At 37.9% G+C, this 27,907-nt stretch overlaps 2 protein-coding genes across 2 annotated transcripts in view; both read right to left on the reverse strand.

Annotated features, from left to right (window-relative positions):
- On the reverse strand, positions 1–26,511 carry LOC148295284 (putative LRR receptor-like serine/threonine-protein kinase At1g07650). Its single transcript, XM_088251809.1, has 27 exons — positions 26,481–26,511; positions 23,596–23,761; positions 23,348–23,419; positions 23,171–23,245; positions 23,016–23,087; positions 22,840–22,911; positions 22,640–22,711; positions 22,467–22,538; positions 22,302–22,373; positions 22,096–22,167; positions 21,933–22,004; positions 21,669–21,737; positions 21,273–21,335; positions 17,753–17,818; positions 17,611–17,646; positions 17,487–17,521; positions 17,296–17,405; positions 12,732–12,741; positions 3,720–3,976; positions 3,315–3,508; positions 3,048–3,184; positions 2,792–2,910; positions 2,522–2,715; positions 1,360–1,379; positions 1,029–1,266; positions 774–924; positions 1–670 (listed from the first exon to the last, which is right to left on the reverse strand). Exons 1-27 carry the CDS (start codon positions 26,509–26,511, stop codon positions 281–283), a joined length of 2,937 nt encoding a protein of 978 aa, XP_088107935.1. The 3' UTR covers positions 1–280.
- Positions 1–27,907, reverse strand: part of LOC110746304 (putative LRR receptor-like serine/threonine-protein kinase At1g07650) — a 68,179-nt gene that overhangs the window by 30,771 nt on the left and 9,501 nt on the right. The gene's annotated exons all lie outside the window — the stretch shown is intronic.

The raw sequence follows: 27,907 nt of genomic DNA on the forward strand, positions 1-27,907 counted from the left end.
CCCACTTCGCTCAGCTTTGTCACATAGAGATAGAGCTTGATCTTTATGTATTTGCAAAAACACATTATTTTTATTTGAAAAGATATGTACTACTACTAGTTAGTTTATCATTACACGAGCATTTGCGTAGTTAAGTGCGAAGAAATGTTTATTGTGGAGAGTTCATGGGTAGAACTTGCCTCTAAAAACTGACTTGTAAGAAAATAATGTTTAAGAGCTCATAAACCACTCTAGGATATGCTATTTTTCCAACATGAAAACTTGAGGCCTAGCATTTACATTAGCAAGAACTAGTACTGGGATTGATTTTATAGAGATCAGAAGACGTAGTAGTAGCAGAAGAACCAATCCATGGTGCATCTGATGATGAAGGAATAAGGCTCTGACTTTGACTTGGATTCTGTGATGAATTGTGATCAAACTGGTTTGTCAAGGCTGTTAGCCTCAGTTCATCACCGTAAGTACTTGGATCCGTGACCAATTCATGAACAGCCGTACGCCCTTCAAGCATACTCACTACTGCAGACATGGCAGGCCTAAGTGCTGGTGCTGCATTGATGCATAAGAGAGCAACTTTAATCATCCTAATGGCCTCTTCCTCACTCACATCGGACCCCAATCTTGGATCCACCAGCTCCAATAATTCCCCTTTTTGTTGTAAAACAAGAGCCTGAAATTTAGCAGAGAAAAGTGATTTGAAAATGGAAAAGCAACTCATAGAAGGAAAGAAGGATGACCAAATTGGAAGGAATTTGAATGAAGATCCATCTTACCCAATCCACAAGGCATACAAAGTTCTCATTTGGTCGATATTTCGTGTTGTTCTTTCCAGCAACAATTTCCAATGTAACAACACCAAAGCTGTAGACATCTGCTTTGTCGGTCAAATAACCCCATAGTGCATATTCTGGCGCCATATATCCTCTGCACAAAAAAAAAAGATTGTTTTCCTTAGCTGGGTGGAGAAAAGTTCATAAACAAAACTATGTTCTGAAATGCAGTTCAGAGAAAAAAACAGTGTAGCTTACATAGTTCCAGCAACTCTAGTGCTAATGTGGGTGTTCTCCTCTTCGTCAAGCTTGGCCAACCCGAAGTCCGAGATCTTGGAGTTATGGTCTCGGTCTAGTAATATATTTGTAGTTTTAATGTCTCTATGTACAATCTTCAGTGCTGATTCCTCATGCAAAAAAGCCAGACCTCTTGCTATGCCTATGCATATTTTCTGCCTTGTAGGCCAGTCCAATTTTAAAGGACTTTCCTCTGGAACTGCAATAAACATGGATTCCCAATCAATGATCTCATTTTTGTTTTTCTTAATACACCATTTCAGTTTTTTGTCACTGGACTTGATAAGCTTACCGAACAAAGCACGTGCAAGGCTGTGTTGTGAAAAATGGACAAACACTTTCACTCACTCCCCTAATGATCTTGTTGTTGATGGACTTTGTGACACACACAATGATGGATGAATCACACACACACACACTTGAGACAAAACAACCAAGCACAAAGTGACACAAGCATTTATAGAGGTTCAGCAAATGCCTACATCCTCTTGGTGATCCCCTTGAGAAATTCACTTCATGAAAGAATAAGTTACAACTTTGGTTTTACACAGAAAAACCCCTTTAGAACTCTATTCTCCCCCAAGCTCTCTTTTCTCTCACACCCCTTGCTCAACACTTTGATGCACTTGTGAACACTCTCACAACCCTTGGTGTTTCCCTCCTTTGTGTCTAGACTCTCAAGACCCCAACTCAGCTCTAAACTTGAACTGATTGCTCTCTCTCACGTTTTCCCTTGGTGAGTTAACCTCCTTTGAACACAGTAGCACCCAGCTACTTGACCACCTTGAGATTAACCACACCTGTTTCTGCTTCAGCCACTTCCTCTTATTCAACTTGTTTTCTCTTCTTGTGTTATCTTACTTCACCCCATTACCTACACAAGCCAATGGACAAGAGATAAGATATCAGCTTGTCCTCCACGTTCCTTCCTTTAGTCTCCCACTTAGGCTAAAGATCAGATCATGTAGGTAAATAGCATCCAACTCAGCCACCTCCATTAAACCAGAAAATGGAGAATGGATTATTCAAAATAAGATAACCAATTAGCCATGAGTGCTCTCCCAACTATCCAGCAGGTAGTCAACCTTCATTTAACTCAGAAGTGACCCACTAAGCCTCTGAAATCTTGTGGAAAGCGATAGCCCTTGAAAACACAGTTGAAAACACGTAAGAAAACGTCACAGCACGACTGGGACGACCGGTCGCCAGGAACTGGCGACCGGTCGCTTTTGGACTGAAGCTTCAGTTTCGATTCTGTTTCTTTACGACCGGTCGCAAATGGCACGCGACCGGTCGCTCATGCTTCCTGCGACCGGTCGCAAAGAACTAGCGACCGGTCGCCCCATGCATTTGCTCCAGACTTCGATTCTGCTTCTAAACGACCGGTCGCCCAAACCTTGCGATCGGTCGCGTCCTGAGACACCTGCATCCTTAAATGTGAGCCATTTTCCAACAGGCTGTTGTTTTCCATGTATTCATATACCAACAGTAACTGGTTTGCTTCAATACAGCATCCATACAATCTAACAAGATTTGGATGTTGTAAACCGGAAATCATGCCTATTTCAGTCACAAATTCCCGATTTCCTTGCTTTGATTTGGATGATAGTTGCTTAACTGCAATTATAGTACCATCCAATAATATACCCTGAAATAAATACAGTTTAGTAGTTTTCAAGCATGATAAGTATAGGCCTATAAGTAAGGAACTAGTTATATGGTACCTTATAGACAGATCCAAAACCGCCTTCCCCGATTTTGTTTATAGGATCAAAGTTATTAGTGGCGGCTTTAATTTGCTTGAAGGTGAAAAAACCAGTTTGCAGATCCAGTCCTCTCAGTGCTATCCACAAAACAAGGTTAGAATATATTGGTAATGTCGTTGAACTTAGTATCTGGGTATGTGTTTTCTAGCTAAATGGCATTAGAAAGACTGAGACCAAAGTAGTACTTGAAATTTTCACAGTAACTTAGTGGCACCTTTTTCCCTAGATATCTTGCTATCCAGACAGCCTTTCCACCAAAGAATGCCGAAAATCAAGAAAATGAGGAACAAGACCGAAGCTCCCACTACAATAGGTACCTTGCTTTTGCTACCACGAGGAGGCTTGAACTCCAGCAAATAAAAAGGAAAAGAAAATATCAGCAACAGAGAATACAAGTTGCAGTTCAATGAGTGCCTATCATTAAATCAGTGTATGTGCAATTGTGCATGTGGGTTTTGAACTTATAACTTAATACTGACCAGACTGCACTGAGATAGCTGATATAAGAGACCCATATACTTCACGTTTTGGAACATTGGTCGTCCCTTTCCCAGCCCACTGAAAGCGGATTTCTAAAGTCTTAACACTAACAACTGCTTTAAATACTTTAATCACTTCCTTATCAACCCCTTGTGCTTCCCTTTTAATATCAAAATCCTTCAACACCCGTTTTTCCTGCAATAGATTACATACCCATTCAAGTAGAAAAGTGAAAAAGAGGGGGAGTGGTTTTCAAAAATTAGGCAAATATAAGGTCTGAGGAGTTGCGGATTGCTAGTTAAGCTTTGTGAGTGACAAGACATGGAAAACAGTAAAATTTTTCCAAATGATTAGAAAGTAAAAGTTACAAAACAATAAGGAGCCAAAAAACACTGCAAGGGACTACCTGTATATAAACATCAAACATTCGTTTTCCAACACCGTAATAAGACCTGTTGTCTCTGAGCACTATTTCTGCAAAGTGTAGTTTCACAGTGTAATTGCCATTTGCTAAGCAACGGGCATAATATGTGAGAGAAAGAGGAGAAAGTCGTGCAGTTCTGTACAACTCAGAGTGGTTCATTCCGAGTACCGAGATATTATTTGCTATATAGTCTTTGTCAGAATTCCAAACATCTGCAAAATCACCAGTGCTACTAAATCCTGTTGGAAATTTGGCTCACCTAAGGATACAAAGTCCTCTTTTTTGTGCTATGGATTTCTACCTAATTCCATGACATGGTTGACTCATTTCTAGAAGAATTTTGGAGTTGCCCATGTGAGTAAATATTGGCTTGCCATCTTTGTCAAAAATAGGTGACTTGTTTGGTGGCACAAAATGGTGGAATGTTTGGTAGCCATCCATGGTTAAGTTTGGTAGCCAACATTTGAATAGTGTGAGGTTGCATTCACACTCTTGCATATTTGGCTATATAAAGGGGTTTAACATGTAAGAATAATATCATGGCTTAAGAGTTCTCTAGTGTATCAAAGTGTTGAGCAAGGGGTGAGAGAGAAAAGAGAGCTTGGGGAGAGAATAGAGTTCTAAGGGGGTTTCTTTGTAAACCAAAGTTGTAACTTATTCTTTCATTAGTGAATTTCTCAAGGGGATCACCAAGAGGATGTAGGCAATTGCTGAACCTCTATAAATTCTTGTGTCACTTTGTGCTTGGTTGGTTTCTCAAGTATAGTGTGTGTGTGATTCATCCATTATTGTGTTTGTCACAAAGTCCATCAACAACAAGATCATTAGGGTTGGGTGAGTTGAGTTTGTTTCTCAATTCACAACAAGTGGTATCAGAGCTGTGTGTTGGAGCAGCAAGTGCTAGTGTGTTGAAGATGGCAAGTGACAAGGAAGCTGAAGTTGGAAGTAGCTCTATGCAGAGGCTACCACAATCTGTCAGCATGAAGGTGGAGTTAAAGCCCTTCACAGGGAAGGAGAACTTCACGCTTTGGCAAAGGAGGATGAAGTCAGCCCTTACACAACAAAATCTCAGCATTGTCTTGGGAGGCAAGGAGAAGAAGCCAGCAGCCATGACAGATGCGGAGTGGGGTGTGCTAGACGAGTTGGCTAGAGGAGCCATCGAAAACTATCTCACAGATGAGGTGCTCATCAACGTGATGAAGGACACAACGCAGCAAACATGGGAGAAACTCGAAGAGATGTTTGCAGGGAAGTCGCTGTCCAACAAGCTCTTCCTCAAGGAAGAACTCCTAAATCTTCGTATGGAGGAGGAAGGTAATCTAATGGAGCATTTGAGCAGCTTCAATAGATGTGTTGCTGACTTGCAAAGAATGGAAGTGTTGTATAATACGGAGGATAAGGCACTCATGTTTCTTACATCCTTGCCTCCGTCTTATAAGCATTTCCGAACGACGCTTATGTTCGGAAAGAGTACCTTGAAGTTTGAGGACGTGGTGCAAGATGTGATGACGCACCAAAGGATGTCTCAACGTTCGGAGGAGAACTCTCAAGATGCTGGATTGATCGCAGGGAGCCGTTCAAGCAAGCGTGGAGGCAAGGGTAGCAACAGGAGAAATGCTAAGTCCAAGGACAATGAAGGGTGCTTCGAGTGTGGATCTACGGATCATTGGAGGCGAGATTGTCCAGTTTGGAAGGAGAAGCAGAACAAGATGAAGAAAGCCGAAAGTTCAGCAAATGTGTGTGATGATGACATTTGTGATGAGCTCTTGACGGTTACGGAGGAGAGTAACGGGGAAGTCATGGCAAGTTCTGCGGGTAAGAGTTCAAGTTTTTCTTCAAGTTGGATTTTAGATTCCGGGTGCTCATATCATGTGTGTGCAAATAAGTTGATGTTTGACACATATGAGGAAAAGAAGGCATGCAAGATTATGTTGGGAGATAAAACTACATGTGAGGTTTTGGGCATAGGGACTGTGAAGATCAAGTTGCAAGGTGGTGAAGTTTGGAGTCTTAGTGAGGTAAGGTTTGTACCTGCACTAAGAACGAATCTACTCTCTCTTGGCTCTTTGGATAGACAATGGTGTTCTTACAAGGCCGAAGGAGGGAAGTGGATTAAGCTGCATCCTCAACTTGTGATACTCGCAAGTGCACGAGCCGTTCGGTAGTATAGCGTATGTAAGTGCGAGGTCGATCCCACGAGGATTGGTGATTGAATGATTCAATTCATTTTCCCTACACAAAACAGAAATGAAAAAGAAGGGAAATAAATAAAACAAGGAAGAAAGAAAATAACTAACTCAAGCAGATAAGTTCCCAAGTTCAATTAGATTAACGGATTGATTCTAGCTAATGTATGATTAAGCCATGGTGTGTGGTCATAACCTTGTGTTCCTAATTCCCTAATTTGATCATTTGTTGTCTAACCTAAAATTAAGCATTAGGAACCCATTAAGCATAGAAGAACAATTTAAACAACCAAGCATGTATCTAATCCCTGTTGTCGAATGTCCATACATACTCTTCCTATTCATAGTTCAATTCGAATTAAAGCATGGTGTATACTCTTAATTCAAACCAAGATAGCTAACATGCAAGCCTAAATGGTGATCAATCATTCAAACTAGCATATTAACTTATAAGCATAATGAATAAGAACAAAAACCATAATTGAAACTTGGAAACTAATTCAACTTGAAAACTTAAGAAAAGAATTTACATAACAAAGAAAAATAAATTACAACTAAGAAAACATTAAGGAAACTAAGAGAACTTTGAGGAAGAAAGGAAGTGTTTGAGAACTTTGAGGAGGGAGAAGAAAGTGTTTGGGAACTTTAGAGAATTTTGGAAGAACATGTGTTTGAGAGCTTTGAGGATTTTGGAAGGGAATGTGTTTAAGACATGGGGAATTTGGAAGAGAGTGTTTAGGAACTTTGAGAATTTGGAAGAGAGTGGTTGAGAACTTGGAGGATGTTTGTGAACTTGGAGAATTTGAGAACTTAGGGAAGGAAGAGAAATGTGTTTGTGAAGTGTTTGAGACATGGAGACTTTTGGAAGAGAAGGGAAGTAGAGAGATGTTTGAGAACTTTGAGGATTTTGGAAGAACATGTGTTTGAGATCTTTGAGAATTAGAAGAAGAGAAAGGAAAAGTGTTTGATATTTAGTACAAAGAAAATTTAATAGAATGATCTTATTACAACAATTGAGAACTACAAAGGGAAACTAAGAGAATTTGAGGGAGAGAAGGGAAGGGAGCTCTAGAGAAGTGTTTGAGAGCTCCCCCCCCTTGGGGTGTGTTTACAAGCTTAGAGAACTTCCCTATTTATAGGCCTAGGGGAAGTGAAAATCTGAATTCAATATGGCTAATGCATACAACACTTGTTTTATAAAATCTGAAATGGTTGATGCACTTGTATTAGAAAATCTAAATTGGGTGATGCACTTGTGTTAGAAAATCTTGAATTGGTTGATGCACTTCACCAATAGATCCCACCAGCAGCCCTAGCTCATCTTCATGTCACCATGACCAAGCTTCCAACCAGAAATGATAGCTCATACCTAGCTCACCATGACCAAGCATCCAACCAGCACATGCTGAGGTCAGCATGACCAGCAACTTCAAGGGCTTACAACTTGGGCTTCTCTTAATCAAATTAGGACTTTAAGCACTCAAAATTGAAGTTCAGAATGTCTTCTTTCCAGCCATATATTATTTGGGCCAATCCAAGGTCGGAGGAAGAAGTTAAGGCCGAAACAAATTGCTAACTCATTTTCCGTGCTGATAAGATCCATCCTGAGCATGGTTCTGTGTTTGCTAGGTAACGGACTCCAGATTTATCCAATGGGGCTGAATTTTGGATATGTTATAGTACACACCAATTGGAACAACTTTCATGAAGAATGTGGCCTCATTAGAGCTATGTAGGTTGTTGAAACAATGCTTGCAATATGACATACGGAACTGGACTGGCAGGGGGCTGTAGCCAAAATGAGTTTGTCTTTAAGCTCTTCATCCATTCATCCAAATTAGGCCTTAACATGCTTGAATTGCATGAATTATGCTCTCTAAAGCCATCATTATTACCTAAAGCTCAATGAACTGAAAGATAAACACAAAAAGGATTAAAAGCACAAGTTTAACTCAAAAACATAACCAAATCATAAGTTAAAAGGGTACAAAATGATATGTAATTTATGCACCGATCAAATACCCCCAAACCTAGATTTTGCTAGTCCTCGAGCAAAACAAAAGGAAAACAAAGATAAAAACAAACAATAAGTTAATTAAACCACTTTCGTAGGTAACTCGATTGCATTTAGCGTATGCAACAAGCCTTTAAACCTCTAGGCATCCCTAGTAGGAGGAGTTGTGTCTCCTGAGGGTTTAACAGATACGATACCCACAAACGTTTTACTGACTCTGTAAAACAAAGTAATTAGAAAACTTAAAGATTGTTAGTCCTTAAGCAAAACCAAAAACAAAAACAAACACAAAAACACAAAGAACTTAAAACAATTTTTCCGAACATTTTCTGAAGAGAAATGACTCATGCACATGACTTAAACGTTTTAACAATAAAAGCTCAATTTTTAGACATTATTTACAAAGCGGCAAAGTTCTAAACACAATATGCTCAAAGTGTAGTAGTGTGATAGCCAAATGCAACAAATTCCCCAATCTTAGTTTTCACACAATTTCAAAAATCATACAAAGCATAAGTTCAACTTCAAATCTCACCAAAGTTGTCCTCTCACAAATGAATCACTCAGAAGAGGGCTATAATGCACACTCAGTTATAAACATGAGAATAGAGTTAAACCATAAGGGACTTAACTCGCAATAGAAATATGAAGAACTTGCATTAATATGATCTCAAGAAGGATGTCAAACACTTAAAAGTAGAAAAATGAATGCAATTCAACCACATGACATTTAAGATCAATTTAGGTCTTTAACATGGGTTGTAATGGGGCCAAGGGTGTAAGGTGAGTAAGAAATGAAGGATATGGATAATACAAAGTCCAAGGAACTCGCAATGCAAGAGCATAAAATAATTGTTTACAAGACTTCGAATCATCACGATTAGATTTTTTCTTTTACATGATCAAAACTCCTTATACCTTCATTTACATTGATTGATACTCCTTTCCTTTAATTGAACAAACACCAATTTATTTTGAAGGCCCAAAATGAAATTTCAATCAACCACCACTTAAATTTTCTCTTTTCTTTCACCAATTGTGTGATTTTTTTTTCTTCGAAATGTAACACCCATTCCCAAACTTAGTATGAAAAACACATCCCAATTAAAGCTCATGAGTTCCTTAGAAAGGTAAATATTTGTTTTTCGGGCTAAGGCGATGAAATAAAATTGGTAAATGAAAGAAAAGGTTTACATGTAGGCTCAAAATGGTTAACAATGGAAAATCATGCTTAAGCATGCATAAGGTTAGCTTGAAAGGCACAAACGATCCAAAGAGGGCCTTAATATCACTTCTTAAATGTCATGAAATCAAATTGCATAAGAATGAATGACTTTTAAGTGTTCAACCAAATCAATGAATAATGAGATCAAACAACAACTTTGATAACAAGAAAATAAGAGTATGTATATAACACTCATGAATTGAAGTACAAGGCTCAAAAGCTCACTTTATATGGTTATATAAGTCTAATTTGTGCTTGATACAATTCTTTGGGTCATGCAAATCCTTTAATTGGAAAATTATGAAACAAATGGCAAGTGTAAAGAAGGTTTCAAACATATCATGCTAGAACAATGCCAAATTTTTTTTTATTTTTTAATAAAGAAAAAAAAACACTAAAATAAAATGAAATCCAATTTTTATTTAAGTCATGCAAACATTTATCACTATCTCATCATAAGTGTTCGGAAAGTGACTCAAAACAAAAACAAAACAAAACAATACTTAAAATAAAAACAAGCAAAAAAAAAAAAAAAAAAATTTTTTTTTTTTTTTCAATTATTTTTTTTTTTAATTTTAAGAAAAACCAAATTTACTTGCTAAACTCCAATACCCCCAAACCTAGAAATGAACATTGTCCTCAATGTTTAAAAATTAGCCACAACCAATGTCATAACAACAAATGAAGGGTATTAAAGCAAATAAAAATCACAAAACATACAAAAATAAAATAAAACAATTACAAAATAAAAATTACAAAACAAACAATCAAATAAAATAAAATAAAATAAATAAATAAACAAAAACGAAACAGTAAAACACTCAAAACAGTAAGCCCTAACAGATAGTCTTACACAAACTGAAACCCAAACAATTGAAAGCCCAACCCAAAATGAAATTAACCCAACAACGGTAAAACCCGACCCAACATGAAATCTGAAGCCTACACGTTTAAATTTAATTTTTTTCTTAAAAAGATAAAACGTGAATTATGAGCGCAAAGCGGGATTTCTAAAAAGAGGGAATGTGGTCCCTGATGTCGTTTCATGGATAGTCACGGGCAGAAAGCAGGAGCCACGTGTCGACGCATAGAGGCGCCGCAGATCCACAAGCGAAAATTACGGGCTCATGGAAAGGCGCGACAACTTTGCTGAACGCGTCCGTTCAGACAAAGCAAGTCGTGACAAATGTGTTGGAAACGGTTGGAAAGTGAGAAGGTTGTGGGACTCGAGGAACGCTGGATATTCAGAAAACGCTTAGACGCTGCAACGGCTAGGGTTTGTTTGTCAAAGACTACATCTATAAGAAGGAAAAAGAAGGGAAAAAAACAAAAAACAAAAAACACACAAACTCAGAAACACAAAAGAGAAAAGAAGCAAGAAAAAGAAAAAAAAAGTGAGAAATCAAATGGCTTCTTCCTACCCCTTTTCGTTAGATCTCAACCTAGCTCCACCGACTCAGACACGAGGCCAAGCAGTAGCACCAGTATGGATGCCCTACTTTGCCTCCGCACGGGGGCCTGTGACTGTCAATGACTCAATACTCCTGGACAACGATGTTGCCATTGGAGTTTGCAGAAATTTAGTGACTCCCAAAGATATACGTGTGTTCGGGACAAGGGATGACAACCGGGTCACGAGTGATGCCCTGGCACTGAGCGTGCAGAGTACAGCATGTGTCGCAAGTTTGGGTCATCGCCTACTTGCGAAGTCCCATGAGGTAGAGGTGCTTAAAGCTCAGTTGGCGGCGGAGCGAAGTTTGGTTGAAGACTGTCAGAGTGCTATAAAAAGCTTGAAAAGGGAGAGGTCAAGGATTGTGGAGGTGAATCGACACCAGCTAGAAGTATTGCGAGACGAGAATAAAAATCTATCAAAGATGGTAGAGTTGTACTCTCGCGACATGAGAAAGCAACTGGAGGACCTAGACCGACCGGGTAAACGCAAGCAAGCGGATCGCGAGAGTAGTTACGCTCAAGCTAAGATTGCGATCTTTGGGAGCTCAAGTGATGAGCCCCAAGAGGCTGTGCGTGAAGCCCCGGAAGAGGACAGCCAGAGGGCCAAACTCAAAGCTCCTATGGTCGAGACACCGAGCACTGTGAAGAAATGACTTCTACTGCATTATTGATGTTTTTATTTTAATTTAATTTATTTTTTTTTGGTTGTTTTTGTCTTTATTTTGTTTTGGAAATAAAAGAGTAAATTTGCAGAAGGAAAAAGAAAACGGAAAAGAAAGCACACTTTCCAAACTTAAATCAAGCGAAGACGACAAACGGAAATGGAAGCACAGTTCCCTAACTAAAATAAAATAAAGATGATAGCCGAAAGGGAAAGGCAAAAACACAAAGCTCTAGAAAATGAAAGTAACGGGCAAAACAATAAAACACCAGAAAACACGGAAAAAAGAAAAGTAAAGTGAAAGTAAAGGTGCTCCCCCTTGAAGCGATTAGGTCGAGCATGCCCGGGAAATCCGAAATGGTGTTGGCACCTTCATCAGCATATGTCTATTTAAAGCACGCCTCTACAAGCGGATGATACCCAGCATTTCTTCCTGCAAACTCAAGGAAAAACATCAAAAAATCCACAAACAAAAAAATGGCATCCTCATGCACTCACCTTGATGATCTCGACCTTGAGCTGTCCCTTGCACCTCCGAATGCCCAGATAAGGGCTCCTCCAAACCGTGTCTTCCCAAACTCCACATATCATCACGGTACGGCCTCAAACTTTGCTGAGGCAATACCGAACTTTTCTGAGGCATTGCCGAACAGAGCAGTGCTGCTAGGAGGCATGATTAGCAGCAAGCTCACTCCGACAGATCATCTGCATGTGGCACAGAGGTCTGACAAGGCAGCGGTAGAGGAGTCCCACAATTTAACTGTGCTCCACGCGGTCTCCGCTACCAATTTGGGCATGCGCCTACTAGCGAGGACAAGGGAGTGTGCCGCGATGAGCGAGGAAATAGCTTCCTTGAAGGCTATGGTGGCGGACTTGCAGAAGCGGCTCTACTGTGCCAATCAGCACGTGGAAGCACTGCAAAGAAAAAATGAGGACCATGTGGAGCTGCTGCAGATTCTACAAGTGCGAGAAAATAGAGGCAAGCCATGATGATGAAGAAGATGAAGAATATGAAGAAGATGATGAAGAAGATGATGAAGAAGATGATGATGATGTTGTTTTTTATTTTTATTGTTTTTTTTTTTTTTGTTTTTTTTTGGTTTTTATGCAATGTTTGAAAAAAATGTGTTTTAACACTCAGAAATAAACTAACTAACCATACCACGTAAATAAATAAATAAACTAACATAACAACACAAAAACAGAAACAAAACAAAAACAAAGACTCAACAGAAAAGAAAACAAAGAAAATAAAAAAAACTTAATTTTAAAACACACGAATATACAAGCAACTCACGGATGACCAGTTAAGGGCCTCAGAAAACACAGCCAGGGGATCCGGGAAGGTTGGAGGGGTCACAATGGTCCCGCTTAAAACCCAAACTTCTTAGACACCGAAGGTGTCGCCTAAAGAACTCCTAGACACTGTATTAACGGAAGTGCTCACTGGGGTTACCATAAGTCGGCTCATATGAAAAATCTTTTTTTTTTAATTTTAAAATTTTTAAGATAAGAAATAAAAACAAATTAAGATAAAATGAAACAACAAACCATAAACAAAAATGAACTAAGTACTGTAAACAAATTCAAACAAACAACAAAAATTGTTGTACTAAAAGAAACAAACCAAGAAAGAAAAAAAGAAAAATAAACAGCACTTTCTATCACCCGTTTATCACCATTTGGACAGATTCGTTTCTCTGTTTTTCAGCTTCGACCTGTGTTCAGTTTTTAGGCTATAACTTTCCAACCGTAAGTCCAAATTTCACGTTCTTTATATGGTTGGATTCAGCACAGAAAAACAAAGAACTCAACACGGACCAAAAGGTAAAAACAATGACGGAAATAAACATAATTCAAAGAAGAGAAAGGATTGAAATGCTCCCCCTTGAAGCGATTAGGTCGAATGTGATGCACTTGGAGATCGCGACTTCTCCCATTGCTCCACACTTCCCATTCTTATGATTGAGGTTGCCATCTCTCTCCATTTTTATTAAGCTATCATAAATTGCTAAAACAAACACACAAACTTGAAATGGAATTAAAAGGATTAGGAAATAAAAACTAAAATGAAAAGGAAAATCAACACACATCCAATTCCATGCTTCAAAGCAACAAGCACCAATGGGTTGTGTAAGCTGGGACTTAAACCCAGTTCTCTTGCTTGTTGGGCAATTGTCCTTTTCTGTTGGACTACAAACACAACTGGTCCATTAACGTCATTAACTTTAAAACAAGAAATTGTCTAGAAAAACATGAAAATGAAAAATAAAAATAAAACAAGTAGGGAAAAGAAATAGAACCAAACTATGTTGCCAATCCCCGGCAACGGCGCCAAAAACTTGTTGTGTAGATTTAACTCCACCAAAATGGATTAAGCTGCATCCTCAACTTGTGATACTCGCAAGTGCACGAGCCGTTCGGTAGTATAGCGTATGTAAGTGCGAGGTCGATCCCACGAGGATTGGTGATTGAATGATTCAATTCATTTTCCCTACACAAAACAGAAATGAAAAAGAAGGGAAATAAATAAAACAAGGAAGAAAGAAAATAACTAACTCAAGCAGATAAGTTCCCAAGTTCAATTAGATTAACGGATTGATTCTAGCTAATGTATGATTAAGCCATGGTGTGTGGTCATAACCTTGTGTTCCTAATTCCCTAATTTGATCATTTGTTGTCTAACCTAAAATTAAGCATTAGGAACCCATTAAGCATAGAAGAACAATTTAAACAACCAAGCATGTATCTAATCCCTGTTGTCGAATGTCCATACATACTCTTCCTATTCATAGTTCAATTCGAATTAAAGCATGGTGTATACTCTTAATTCAAACCAAGATAGCTAACATGCAAGCCTAAATGGTGATCAATCATTCAAACTAGCATATTAACTTATAAGCATAATGAATAAGAACAAAAACCATAATTGAAACTTGGAAACTAATTCAACTTGAAAACTTAAGAAAAGAATTTACATAACAAAGAAAAATAAATTACAACTAAGAAAACATTAAGGAAACTAAGAGAACTTTGAGGAAGAAAGGAAGTGTTTGAGAACTTTGAGGAGGGAGAAGAAAGTGTTTGGGAACTTTAGAGAATTTTGGAAGAACATGTGTTTGAGAGCTTTGAGGATTTTGGAAGGGAATGTGTTTAAGACATGGGGAATTTGGAAGAGAGTGTTTAGGAACTTTGAGAATTTGGAAGAGAGTGGTTGAGAACTTGGAGGATGTTTGTGAACTTGGAGAATTTGAGAACTTAGGGAAGGAAGAGAAATGTGTTTGTGAAGTGTTTGAGACATGGAGACTTTTGGAAGAGAAGGGAAGTAGAGAGATGTTTGAGAACTTTGAGGATTTTGGAAGAACATGTGTTTGAGATCTTTGAGAATTAGAAGAAGAGAAAGGAAAAGTGTTTGATATTTAGTACAAAGAAAATTTAATAGAATGATCTTATTACAACAATTGAGAACTACAAAGGGAAACTAAGAGAATTTGAGGGAGAGAAGGGAAGGGAGCTCTAGAGAAGTGTTTGAGAGCTCCCCCCCCCTTGGGGTGTGTTTACAAGCTTAGAGAACTTCCCTATTTATAGGCCTAGGGGAAGTGAAAATCTGAATTCAATATGGCTAATGCATACAACACTTGTTTTATAAAATCTGAAATGGTTGATGCACTTGTATTAGAAAATCTAAATTGGGTGATGCACTTGTGTTAGAAAATCTTGAATTGGTTGATGCACTTCACCAATAGATCCCACCAGCAGCCCTAGCTCATCTTCATGTCACCATGACCAAGCTTCCAACCAGAAATGATAGCTCATACCTAGCTCACCATGACCAAGCATCCAACCAGCACATGCTGAGGTCAGCATGACCAGCAACTTCAAGGGCTTACAACTTGGGCTTCTCTTAATCAAATTAGGACTTTAAGCACTCAAAATTGAAGTTCAGAATGTCTTCTTTCCAGCCATATATTATTTGGGCCAATCCAAGGTCGGAGGAAGAAGTTAAGGCCGAAACAAATTGCTAACTCATTTTCCATGCTGATAAGATCCATCCTGAGCATGGTTCTGTGTTTGCTAGGTAACGGACTCCAGATTTATCCAATGGGGCTGAATTTTGGATATGTTATAGTACACACCAATTGGAACAACTTTCATGAAGAATGTGGCCTCATTAGAGCTATGTAGGTTGTTGAAACAATGCTTGCAATATGACATACGGAACTGGACTGGCAGGGGGCTGTAGCCAAAATGAGTTTGTCTTTAAGCTCTTCATCCATTCATCCAAATTAGGCCTTAACATGCTTGAATTGCATGAATTATGCTCTCTAAAGCCATCATTATTACCTAAAGCTCAATGAACTGAAAGATAAACACAAAAAGGATTAAAAGCACAAGTTTAACTCAAAAACATAACCAAATCATAAGTTAAAAGGGTACAAAATGATATGTAATTTATGCACCGATCAGGAAGCTCATGGTCACACAAGGTTCTGTGGTAGTTATGAAAGAGGAGATTCAACCAAACAACACATACAAGCTTGTGGGTGGTACATTTGCAGGTGGTGCAGAGAATGGTACCAAGGAAGAGCAGGCAACAAGTCTTAAAGTCAAAGAGCCAATTCAACATAATGTAGCTGCAGGTTTGCTCAAAAGAAGCTGGGCAAGAAAGGTTAGTCAAAGTTGTGTGACTAACGGTTCATTATCAAAGGTGCTTGATTTCAAAGGTGTAGAAAGTGAAGTCAAGACAAGGGATGATGAGGAGAATGTTGTTGAAGGGAAACTTCTTGCCAAGGTGGTCATGGAAGAAACTCCATTTGAGGTGGAGCTTGACACAAGGGTTGAAGAAGGAGGGCAACAACAGCAAACTCACAAAAGGGTTCTACTTGAGGTGGAGCCATCATCGAGTGCAAGGTCCGGGCCCAAGGAATCCATCAAACCGTCCCTAGGTTTTGGATGGATGGACCAAGAAGTTCCAGCCACGTTTCAGAGTGCTATAGAGAGCATGAAGCGGGAAAGTTGGAGAGGTGCATTGATGAAAAGAAGTGTGTTCTTAAATCCAAAAGCAAGGTTGGCTATGTGGGGATTTAGTGAACAAATGTTTGGTATGTGGTTTGCATATCAAGGCATGTCCAAGATTCAAGGTTCCAAGAAGGCAAGGAGCAACGAATTTGGCATGGGGGATCTCTCTTCCGCACAAGAGGTCCAAGTTACTCAAGTTTAGACTTGGGTGGAGCACCTTCCACCAAAGGTACATTGAGGCAAGAGGTTAATTGCCATGGTGGAGCTCTTGGAAATTACTAGAACGATTTCTAAGAGGTTGAAGAGGTTCTAGAGGACAACAATGGTTCACGGGGTGATTAATGGTTCGCCAAGGTGGAGATTGTTGGAAATTTGGCTCACCTAAGGATACAAAGTCCTCTTTTTTGTGCTATGGATTTCTACCTAATTCCATGACATGGTTGACTCATTTCTAGAAGAATTTTGGAGTTGCCCATGTGAGTAAATATTGGCTTGCCATCTTTGTCAAAAATAGGTGACTTGTTTGGTGGCACAAAATGGTGGAATGTTTGGTAGCCATCCATGGTTAAGTTTGGTAGCCAACATTTGAATAGTGTGAGGTTGCATTCACACTCTTGCATATTTGGCTATATAAAGGGGTTTAGCATGTAAGAATAATATCATGGCTTAAGAGTTCTCTAGTGTATCAAAGTGTTGAGCAAGGGGTGAGAGAGAAAAGAGAGCTTGGGGAGAGAATAGAGTTCTAAGGGGGTTTCTTTGTAAACCAAAGTTGTAACTTATTCTTTCATTAGTGAATTTCTCAAGGGGATCACCAAGAGGATGTAGGCAATTGCTGAACCTCTATAAATTCTTGTGTCACTTTGTGCTTGGTTGGTTTCTCAAGTATAGTGTGTGTGTGATTCATCCATTATTGTGTTTGTCACAAAGTCCATCAACAACAAGATCATTAGGGGAGGGTGAGTTGAGTTTGTTTCTCAATTCACAACAAATCCCCAATTCACTGAGCCCTGAAAAAACTTTGCTGCACCTCCTGAGGCTTCATCTGCATCATACTTGATGTTTCCAATGGTGGTTTGATTTCCACCACAGTTTAGATGCAACGAATACTGATCTGTAAAGGGATGAGCATAAACAAAGTATAAGAGAAAGAACTTAAACCATTAGCCTTTTATTCTACGACAAATTTAATTACCTTTTGAACATGGAGAGAGGCAATTACTAAGTATCCTACATTACCAAAAGCAGACATTAGCTTCTTAAATTAATGATGAGAAATGAAAAGTCTTCTTATAAAATTCATTAAGTTAGAAGCATACGAATTGTTCTGCCCAGAAACACTTCTGAACACATTGCTGACAAAAACAGAAAAGAACTAGTTACCTTCATATATTCAGAAAGTAAAGTATCTCTATCTCAAGGATATTAAGAAAAAGAAGAAATAGAAACAGCTATGCTTACAAGGTTTCTCGACAAATAGTTGGGACAGAGTTTCCAGAAAACTTATTGTAAGAAAGATCTATTTTGCTGCACAAACATGAAGTTCTCTATTAAGTGGAATTCCAAGAAAACTAATATCAGAATATTTTGATCAAACTTATAAATAAGAAAATTACATAATCTGGAAAAAAAGAAGAGGAAATTATTCAACATTCCAAAGACAGTGAGATAGAAGATTTTTTACCTAAATAAAGAGTCAATAATACCAGATATCGTACATGTGACCGGAAATTTTGTTAGGCCATCTCCAGCCATAGGGCTAAATGTAGTCCAGGGCTAAAAATTTAGCCCCCCAAAATATTAATTTTTTAAAGAATAGTGCAGGGCTAAATTTTTCCATCTCCAGCCATGCATGGCTATATTTTAGGGTCCTTCATATTTTATTATTTTGAGAAAAACTATGGTACAACACTCACACATTCCACAATTATATATTGTTTAATTTAATTAAACTACTATTTGGAGACAATATTCCATATATGAACAAGAATTGTTTATAATTTTTTTTTAAACAACACTTGAAAAGATTTGAAAACTGACCATATTTATTTATTTATTTATTTAAAAAGGGAGTAGGTAGGTCCAACGGTCATTTTAAAAATCTGACTACAAATTTGAAAAGCTGACCATTTTATTATTTTAAAAATCTATATAGATCCAGCAGATGTAGCGTCCTAGGGATAGATGGCAGTTGAAAAGCAGATTATGGGCCCACTACAAATTTGGCCTATTCCTAAAGCTGGGCTACATATGGCCTGGTTGGAGGGCGAAATGGCCAAATGTGGCCCTCCAAATTTGGCCAAAATTTTGTTTAGCCCATGACTGGAGATGGATTTTGTATTATTTTAGGGCTATATTTAGGAAATAACCCATGGCTGAAGATGGCCTTAGTTTACCACTATTCCGAAAAGTTTAAGCTGTTGGGATGTGGAAAAAAATTATTTCATTTTTTAATATTTTCCCTCACTAGACCCCAACATGTGGAATTCAACTTAAATTGGGAGGTTGCAAAGCAACTGCAGGGCTTCAAACTTAGGATCTTCTACTTTGATATCACGATAGAGTTTGTTGGTTTACCACTATTCTCAAAAACTTAAGTTGTTAAGACAGGGACAACTATTATTATATGTGTTATCACAGTATTTGTTGACACCTTAGAGCACACTAAAAAGAGGGAAAGTTACTGCATAAATGTATGTTCGGTTCATTTTTACACATGATTTACCATGTTATTCACCCATTATTTTGAGTTAGTTCTTGACATTTTATAGCTTTTTACTTCCTCTTTTTGTTTTCATAGATTTTACCTTACGTAGAATGAAAATGAGCTAAAAGTGCATTATTGGTTATAAATTCTGTTTTTGTTCATTTTCGTAGGTCAACTTCTTGGCCTTGGATCAACATGCTCCGGTGCTCGGATGAGGTGAAGATCTTCATGAAACTTGTTCCAATGGATGTTGACTACAACATATCCGAATTTGAGCTCCATTGCACAAGTATAGCCTATCCAACTAATCCAGCATTTTACTATAGCTCTAGAGATTTGTCTTGGGCCAGCTTTCACTTCCACTTGATGTCATCTTACTTTCACTTGTTACCATACCATTTGGTAACAATGAATTACCTTATTGAAGTGGAATTTTCTGATCCTTGGATTGTATTTAAAAACAAAACCCCATCATGGCAAGGGGACAAGGAAAGACAAATGCTAAAGGCTTTAGCAAAAGGTGAAGTTTTATATTGAAGAATGAGATGGAAAGGAGGAGAGAAGTATGGGCAAAGGAGAATGAATGTGCATCTGCCATTCATTGAACCATTATTCATTTTTGCAGAGATTTTGGGAGCTTGAGAGCTAGAGGAGGAAGAAGGGGAGCCAAGCAAGAAATGGAGAAGACTTCCACCATCGAAGACCTTGAGCTTCCACCATTTTCACAAAATCTGTAAACTCTTTCTAGTTTTGTTTTGAATTTGTGTTTGGAATAAGTATGAGCAACTAAACTCTATAGCTAGGGCTTAGGTTGAAGCCCTAAACATGAATACTCTATTGTTTTGATGCTTGAGTGTATGAATTTCTAGATATTGTTGATGAATTCCCATTCACTAAAATAATCTATCCTTGATGTATGTTGTTCTTTGATTGATCACCTTTGAAAGCATGCTTCTTGAGGTTGTTGGGATTATGTGTATCTTCATATCTTCCTAAGCAATAAATGGATGAAGTAAGAATCATCCATGTGCATTAATTTCTTTAATGCCTAATGTAAACATCATACTATTAGGGTTCTTGTGATGTTCATATTCTCTTTGAACTTAATGGGTTTTTCTTGTAATTGAATCGAAGTACTAAGCAAACCTAGATTTGGTTATAGGGAAGGCACAAGTATTGTAGCACTACCCTGCACTTTGTGTATATTAGAGAGAATCAATGCGTCTTGAGCCACTAATCTCGGTCTTGATTACGAACATATTCATCAACACATTTAGAGTTCATCACTTGAGTGTCCATGAACATGAGTAGGATTGTTTAGGGTGGATTCCGAAACCCTAGTGTTTGTTACTTTTAACTTCCACATTTTGATTTTCATTCCTTCTATTCTTATTTAAATTAGAGTTCTTTTACATTCAAGCATTAGAAATAGGTCACTCAACCCAAATCAAAAACCCCCCCAATGTGTGTGTGTGTGTGTGTTTGAAACGTTGTGTGTCTTCTTTACTGATATTTGTTTGTTTTCATAATTGTTTTTTACTTTTGGTCCACTTGGTGTTCTTCCATTTTCTGTGCTGAATCCAACCGTATAAAGAACTTGAAATTTGGACAAACGGTTGGAAAGTTATAGGTCAAAAACTGGACAAAGGTCGAAACTGGAAAAACAGAGAAACGAATCTGCCTAAAAACAACCGGTCGTCACTGTTCACCGACCGGTCGCTTTGTATTTTTCACTGTTTTTGGAATTTGGTGCACGTTAAGTTATTTGTTTTTCTATGCTGAATCCAACCGTATAAAGTGAGTGAAATTTGGACAAACGGTTGAAAAATTATGAGCCAAAAACTAGACAGAGGTCGAACGTGAAATTTGTGTTTTTCTTCGGTTACTTGTTTTGTTTCCTTTCTTTTACATTTCTTTACTCATTTGTTAGTTTCCATTTTGTACCTTGCTTTTGTGGTGTGTTAAATAAGTATTATTTACGTACTTAAATTAGAACTTGTAGGAAGCCGACAGTTCATCGTGGGATCGACCCCGTACTTATATAATCTATACCTCAATAGATTCGTGTACTTGCGGGTATTTTTAATTGATTTTTTGCACATTAATTTGTGTCGATTACAAATACAACAATGTAGGCATGCACATACATTTGCTGCAAAAGATTCATGATTCGAGTAAATGGAAAAAGAAAAAAAAAACAACGAGAAAATATAATTAGATTTTAGGATGATGAAGCAGAAAATATATGTAAGATTTTAGGATGATGAAACATACTAGTCACTGCCTCTACTTTTTATCCACTCTGGAAGCCCAGTAAGCAAGTTACTCGTCAGATATCTGATCAGTGAGCAAAATAAACAGATGTTAATGAACATTTATCTACATAAATATTGGTTCAAAAGGTTAACACACAAAGAAGAGAAATCTAAATTTCTTAGTAGGCCCGTCCTTCCTTGGTATGGTTCCTAGGGAGAATTTGGTTGTATCCTAATCGTACTCATATTTCTCTTTATTTTCTTTTTCTTTCTGGTAAATGAAAACAAAAAATTATACTCATTTTCATTTGGTTAGAATGTGCTTTATCCAAAATTAGGCTCCATGTTAGCATCAAGAGGGAAATTTCAAAAGTTGGATCCTGATCCATGTAGAAACCAAGGGTCAATTCCTTACATTGTGGCCAATCGCATAATATCTGCAAGATTTGGAATGCTCCCTTCCAATCTATTGAAGCTAAGATCTCTGCATAAAAATAATCAGAATTCATGGACTGATATGATAGTGGGAACACCGAAGAAAGTTTATCAAATGAATGTCACCAGTCCGGTATACAAAATTAGCAATAATCTAGAGCCCGTACAGTGTAAACCCAACTATTAAGAGCTCCATGCCATGAAAAAAGAATAGAGATATAGAATGAATAGAAAGAAGAATTACAAAACAACGAGACTTGTCATATTAGAGATAAGTTCAGGGATTTCTCCTGTTATATTGCAGCTCCTTAACATCCTGCAATTCGAGCAACCATATAAGAAAAACACTTTTATCGCAAGTGGATTATGCTAATCAGAAATATACTAAAATCACAAAGATGGCTCACAATTTCTGCATGCCTGTCATGTTTGATAAGTTTGGAAAGTCTGAACTCTCCCCACTTAAGTCACTAATCCTTCTGTAAAAGGTTATGTCATGATAATGCATAAGAAGACAAGTATCTTCATAGTCTTTTTTTTAATTAAATTCGAAAAGCACATCAAGGATATAATGTTAATTAAGATAACTGAGAGCTTAGAAGCCAGGACTCACAGGTCTCTCATATTATTTAAGGCAGAGAGACTAGAAGGAAGGGGCCCTTCAAGACCACTGGCCTGCATCTCTCTGTAAACAACACATTTGAAATGGTTTAGCTTACACCTGAAAATATTTGCAGAAGACAGAGATTTAAAAGGCATGCTATAAAAGATCTCTTACAACATCCGGAGCTCTTTCCAACTTTGAAAGTAGTCAGGTATTCTTCCAGTGAAGTTGTTACTGCCAATCAGTCTGTAAATAATCATACAAAAAGCCAAAAGATTGAATGACATAAACCTGAAGTTTATCCTGGAAAGAACCTAAACTATTTAAGGTACGGTAAAATCACTTACAGTTTTTGTAATTTGGTCAGCTTAGTGAGAGCGAGAGGCAACTCTCCAGTGAGATTGTTAGCGCGAAGATATCTGTAGTTACCCATGGGCAAGCAAGACCAAACCATTGTCAATTAACACTTTTAATTGCTAAGGAAAATCCAAGAATGATAACTTATGAACTTATAAAGTTACAAAGGAAGATAAAAAAGCAAACTGACAGCATCTCCAAGTTAACCAATTTCCCCAACTCTGGGGGAACTGTTCCAGAAAATAAGTTGCTCTCCAAGGCCCTGAAAGCAAAGCCTTGTTAAGTTCATATCCAAACCAAACCAACTGGTGCATAAAATTAATTCTGACTAAACTAAAAGCAGTGTAGGAAAGATTCAAAGCATACAAAGCTCGAAGAGTAGTTATGCTTCCCAAATAGCCAGGGATGGGTCCTGATAAGTTGTTCACACTGAGAACCCTGCACCGGGTACATTACATTAGTTCAATTATTGACACAAGAATTTATTGGAAACTTCAAAGACAAGTCTAGAAGTCACGTACAGTAATTCCAACTTCATAAAAGTCCATTCACGCGGTATTGATATTGAACCACTAAGGTAATTCTGGCCCAAAATACTATGAGCAGAAAGAAAGAGTGCTATTAGGAACTCTGGGATAGAAGCTTAATAGTTTTGAGGGGGTAAAAACTAAAACAAATTTGTGGAAATATCTTCATACACTTGCTTAAGGTAAGTTAGCTTCACTAGTGCTGGGGGAAGCACACCACCAAGTTCCTGCCCCGTAAGATTCCTGCATGATAAGGATCCGCATATTATAAGTTATGAATGTTGTGTTCAATTCAACTCAATGTATCCAACTGTTTTGGGTTGCATACTTCAGCAATTGCAGTTGCAGCATCGACCAATAACCATCACAAGGAAAATAATATAGAAATTATAAAAGTATGGCTTGTAAAAGGTGCATACATGCTTTGGATGTGGCATACATTGCCACTGAAGGAGCAATTGCAGACGAGAGTGTTGTTGTACTGATCCGTATGTGGGGTTGAAAAAATTGGAACATTGCTACACGGGTTGCTGAAATTCCAGTCTTTTTTATTCAGTTGTTCAGCTATTTCACGAAGGGCATCCACTGCCACCACACCCACATAAACAAAAACAAAATCTCAAATCATTTTTTCAAAAACAAGATCAATGGGTATGATAAAGTTTATTTCTTTTAGGTTTCCAACAGGCATTATAAGGTTTGGCAAATAGTGGAGAAAGGGAAAAAAAATAATAATAAAAGATTTCCACTAATTTTTTTCTTTTTCCATTCAAACTGTCGAACAATCAAAACTCTTACAAAACAAAGCGTGTGAACTTAAAATCACAATCAAAAGCACTGAACTTTTGAAGTTTCATGTTTATGTTTTTCATGTATAATCTCTATTTTAAAAGTACTGCGCTATACCCTGTAGACAAAATGTATAATTTCTTTTTTTTAATTACTTTATTTAGTAGTCATGTTTTAATTACTATTTACTTAGTAAATAATTAGTATTTAAATATTTGATTAAATTAAAAAATTAATAAAATAATTACCATTTATTAAGTATCCATAAAGGAAAAAAATAAAACTTAAACCATTCTTAAACAATTTAATAAAGTTGAGGATTTAAAATTTGAGTATGAAAGGTTAGGTAAAAAATGGTTTGAATCCGGACAAAACCCAAATAATTACTTCTTGAAGGGGAGAAATTTGGGTTTAGGACCAAATGGGTTGGAGAAGGCCTAACACAGTAACAATGGTGTCATCTTTAGCTTCTTTCATTTCATTTTCGATTATAAAGTTGTAACCTTTATGCTTTTAAATCAATATAAATTTAGGATGAAAACAAGTTCTTCCTTTTTTAAAATATTTTTTGTAAGTTTGTAACATCCCGACCCAAAATATTATTAAGATTGGTTTTAATTTAATTTAATTTGGAATTTCCAATTTTGCCCTTGAAGTGGGGGCAAAAAGGGTCATTTTTATCCGAAGAGAGTTTGGAGCATTGGGTGGTGTTTTCAGAAAAGTTGTACTGAGCCGAGTCCGTAGACACGCGGTAGGCTCGATTCGGACTTGAAACGAAGAAGTTATGGTCGAAAAACCATTAAGGGCCTCATTGGAAATTTTCAGATTTTCATTTTATTAAAAATCAGATTTTCAGTTTTATTTCTCATTTTTCTCTCTCTCTCTCTCTCTCTCTCTCTCTCTCTCCCGCGAGCAGCCCCCTCCCCTTCGACAAAAACCTCCAGCCGCCACTTCCAGCAGCCACCGTCGCCGCCACGCTGCACCACCGGCCACGAGACCGGACTCGATCGAACCGCCTCCTCCTCCTCTCTCTTCCCCGGCCAGCACAGCTCCTGGAACCGCCGGAATTCGCCGGAAAACGCAGAAACATCGCCGGAAATTTCAGTAACTTTGAGGTCTTCGTTCTCCTTCGTTTCTCAACCAAATTGGACGAGTGAGATATGAAAATTCATCTATTTTTCGTGCTCTAGCTGCCTGTTGGTTAGGTTTCCAGAAATTTTGAGAGTTTATAACTCAAATTTCGAATTGAAGAAAACTGGCAGTTTCGGCCACCATTTTGGGCCACTTCCGGCCATTTTCTGGTCTTCACCCAAGAAGAAAAGTGGTTCCAAATTAGGTGTATTACCTAGAATGATCCTTACGTTGTCACGAATGCGTAGGAGTTTACGGATCTCAATTTGGATATCGTTTGGGCCTCAAACGAATTTTACCTAATCTGTGATTTTTGGGTTCGATGTGTTTGGGCCGTTGGATCAAACCCAATTTCACGTATGTTGTTCCAGGTATTCCTAGGATCGCATAGGAATTCACGGATTGTGAATCGGAGCCCCGGATGTTCCGGTTCAATAATTTAAAGTTTATGTTTTACGTTAACCGTTCGATCGTGAGTTTTGACCGTCCGGTCGACCGAGTGTTTTCCGAGACTTTTCCAGCGTTTGAAACTCTTAGGTGGACCCTAGGAGTGTCTCGTTCCTCGTGCGTACTAGAAACCCGGGAAAATTAGGATTTTATTTTAAAGTCTTATTTCGGAAAGTTGGATTTTAATATCGTATTCCTATTCTGAAATAGGTAATCCGACTCCGCCTTCAGAGCAGGCAGGACCCTCTCGGGGTCACGCAGCGTGGGACTACCTGTGAGTGGACTTTGTTTTCAAATAAATAGCATGTTTTTATCTTGGAATTTTGCATGCACAAGAATTTAAGGATTTATTGAAAGTTAATTTGTGCCTTAAAGTGAAACTATTATGTTCATAAAAGAATTGGTATATTTTCTGGGTTTTGATATTCTAAGTATCTTGAGTATATATAAATTGATATTTGTGAATTGTTACCTATCTTTGTGGGCTATGTGTGGGAAGTACGGGGTTTTATGAAATGTGGAAAGTTGTGAGTATAGAAAGTCAGTTTGGAGTGCTATATGCACTACCATGTGTACCTCCCCTGGTTTTGGAATGTGATTATGGAAATACTAAATATTTGGAAATGTCAAAAGATAGCCGGGGCATCCTTGACGGGATGTTGACCGTAGACCCTTGATTGGGTAGTCTGCGCGCGTAGGACGGTTCCAGGCGTACGGGTCTTGATTCTTCGTCCGTACGTGCTGGGTTAGAGTATCAGTCCCCCAGTTGGACGACTCATCCCTAGCCACATGGACGTTTGAGGGCCGGATAAGTGTGAGCTAGTCAAACAATCCCCTGTTGGATTGTTTCCCCGGTACAATTAGGTGTGTCATATACCTATACTATATCTCTATTATATACTTATATATTTATATATAACTATACATTTGTTCTTACTTTTGAGCGAGGATACTTCCCCGCTCGTCATGCCGGTGGGCACGTGTTTCGAGAGTTTGTCTTGAGATTTTATATGAAAAGGATTGGATGGGTTGATTTGATAGTTTCACTGGATTTCGGATTTAGCTCGGGTTGGAGCAAACTACATATATGTATGATTATTTTGGATTTAATGCATTGGTTTCATGCATGGTTTTCTAACGGTGGGGTTATATTACTTTGGTTTAAATGGAACTAAACTTTGTTTTGTCCACTCACAATTTTCTGTTTTGCGCCCCACAGCCAGTAGTGACTGGAACGAGTCGCAGTGCCGTATTTTGTGCTCCTATTTTCACGAGCTTCAGCACTTGAGCCTTCTCAGGGCCTCTGTGCTATGTAAAATCGTTAAACTTCTTTCCCACTTTTATTTTCTTTGAATTCTGTTAGATGCTCTGTTATTGCCCAGTTAGAATTTGGTATTTTGAGGCCGGAGGCCATGGTTTGTAACACTAAGCTTTGTGTTTTATGCGCTGGCTGTTGGGTTGTTTTTAACTGTGTTTTGACCGGTTGAAATTATTGGGTTATGTCCTGTTTACAGGGGAGACTCCGCCAAAATTTTTGGTGGAAAGTCTCGGTTTTTAGTAAGTGGGCCCGGCATCTGCGGTATGCCGGATATTTAGGCGGGATCCGACCCGGTTTTCGAGGAAATCCGGGGCGGGTCCTGTCAAAGTTTATATCTAATCTAACCAACATGTAAAATTATATGGGTTCTAATTTTTGTTTATGCTGACAAACATTGAACTGGGAGTGCTCTAACACAGTAACACTAGAAAGGCTAAAATCTTCTACCAATTCTCAATCAAAAAACCAACTTTTGCATTGAGCACTCTGTATGAATTTCACATGAAAAGATACAATCCAATACCTAAAAAGAAACTAGATTGATTGAATGGTAGTAGTTGATCTCATGCATATTCATTCTTTTACTTATTCCTTATTTCCTTTATTCGAAATAATTGAACACATTATAAAGAGAGTTTCATGTTGTAAATTGAACAATAGTTGAGAAAACAACCTTTGAATATGAAGAAATTCTTAGAGAGAGAGAGAGAGAGATAGCATCAAATTCAAATGGGTTATGTATTTTAATTTTTGTAATGGTTGATATCAATGGATAAGATGAAACGTGTTAGTAAAGGATGATAACGAATAATACCAAGTGTAAAAAAAAAAAATTAATAATATAAAAGAGGTTGGTTTGATTTAGTTTAGAGGGTTTCAAAAAGGTCAAAACAAACCACACGAAACTAATTGTGGTTTGGTTTGATTCCTTCAGTCCAAAATTACAATTTTTTAGTGAAAAAAAATCAAAACAGTGGCATACTGCCGCTAAAACTTGATTGAAAGTGAGGCTTGAATGAATGCATGGGTATTAGTATTACCAATAT

Source organism: Prunus avium, chromosome 4 (assembly GCF_965620075.1).
Source record: "Prunus avium chromosome 4, drPruAviu1.hap1.1, whole genome shotgun sequence".
Lineage (NCBI taxonomy): Eukaryota > Viridiplantae > Streptophyta > Magnoliopsida > Rosales > Rosaceae > Prunus > Prunus avium.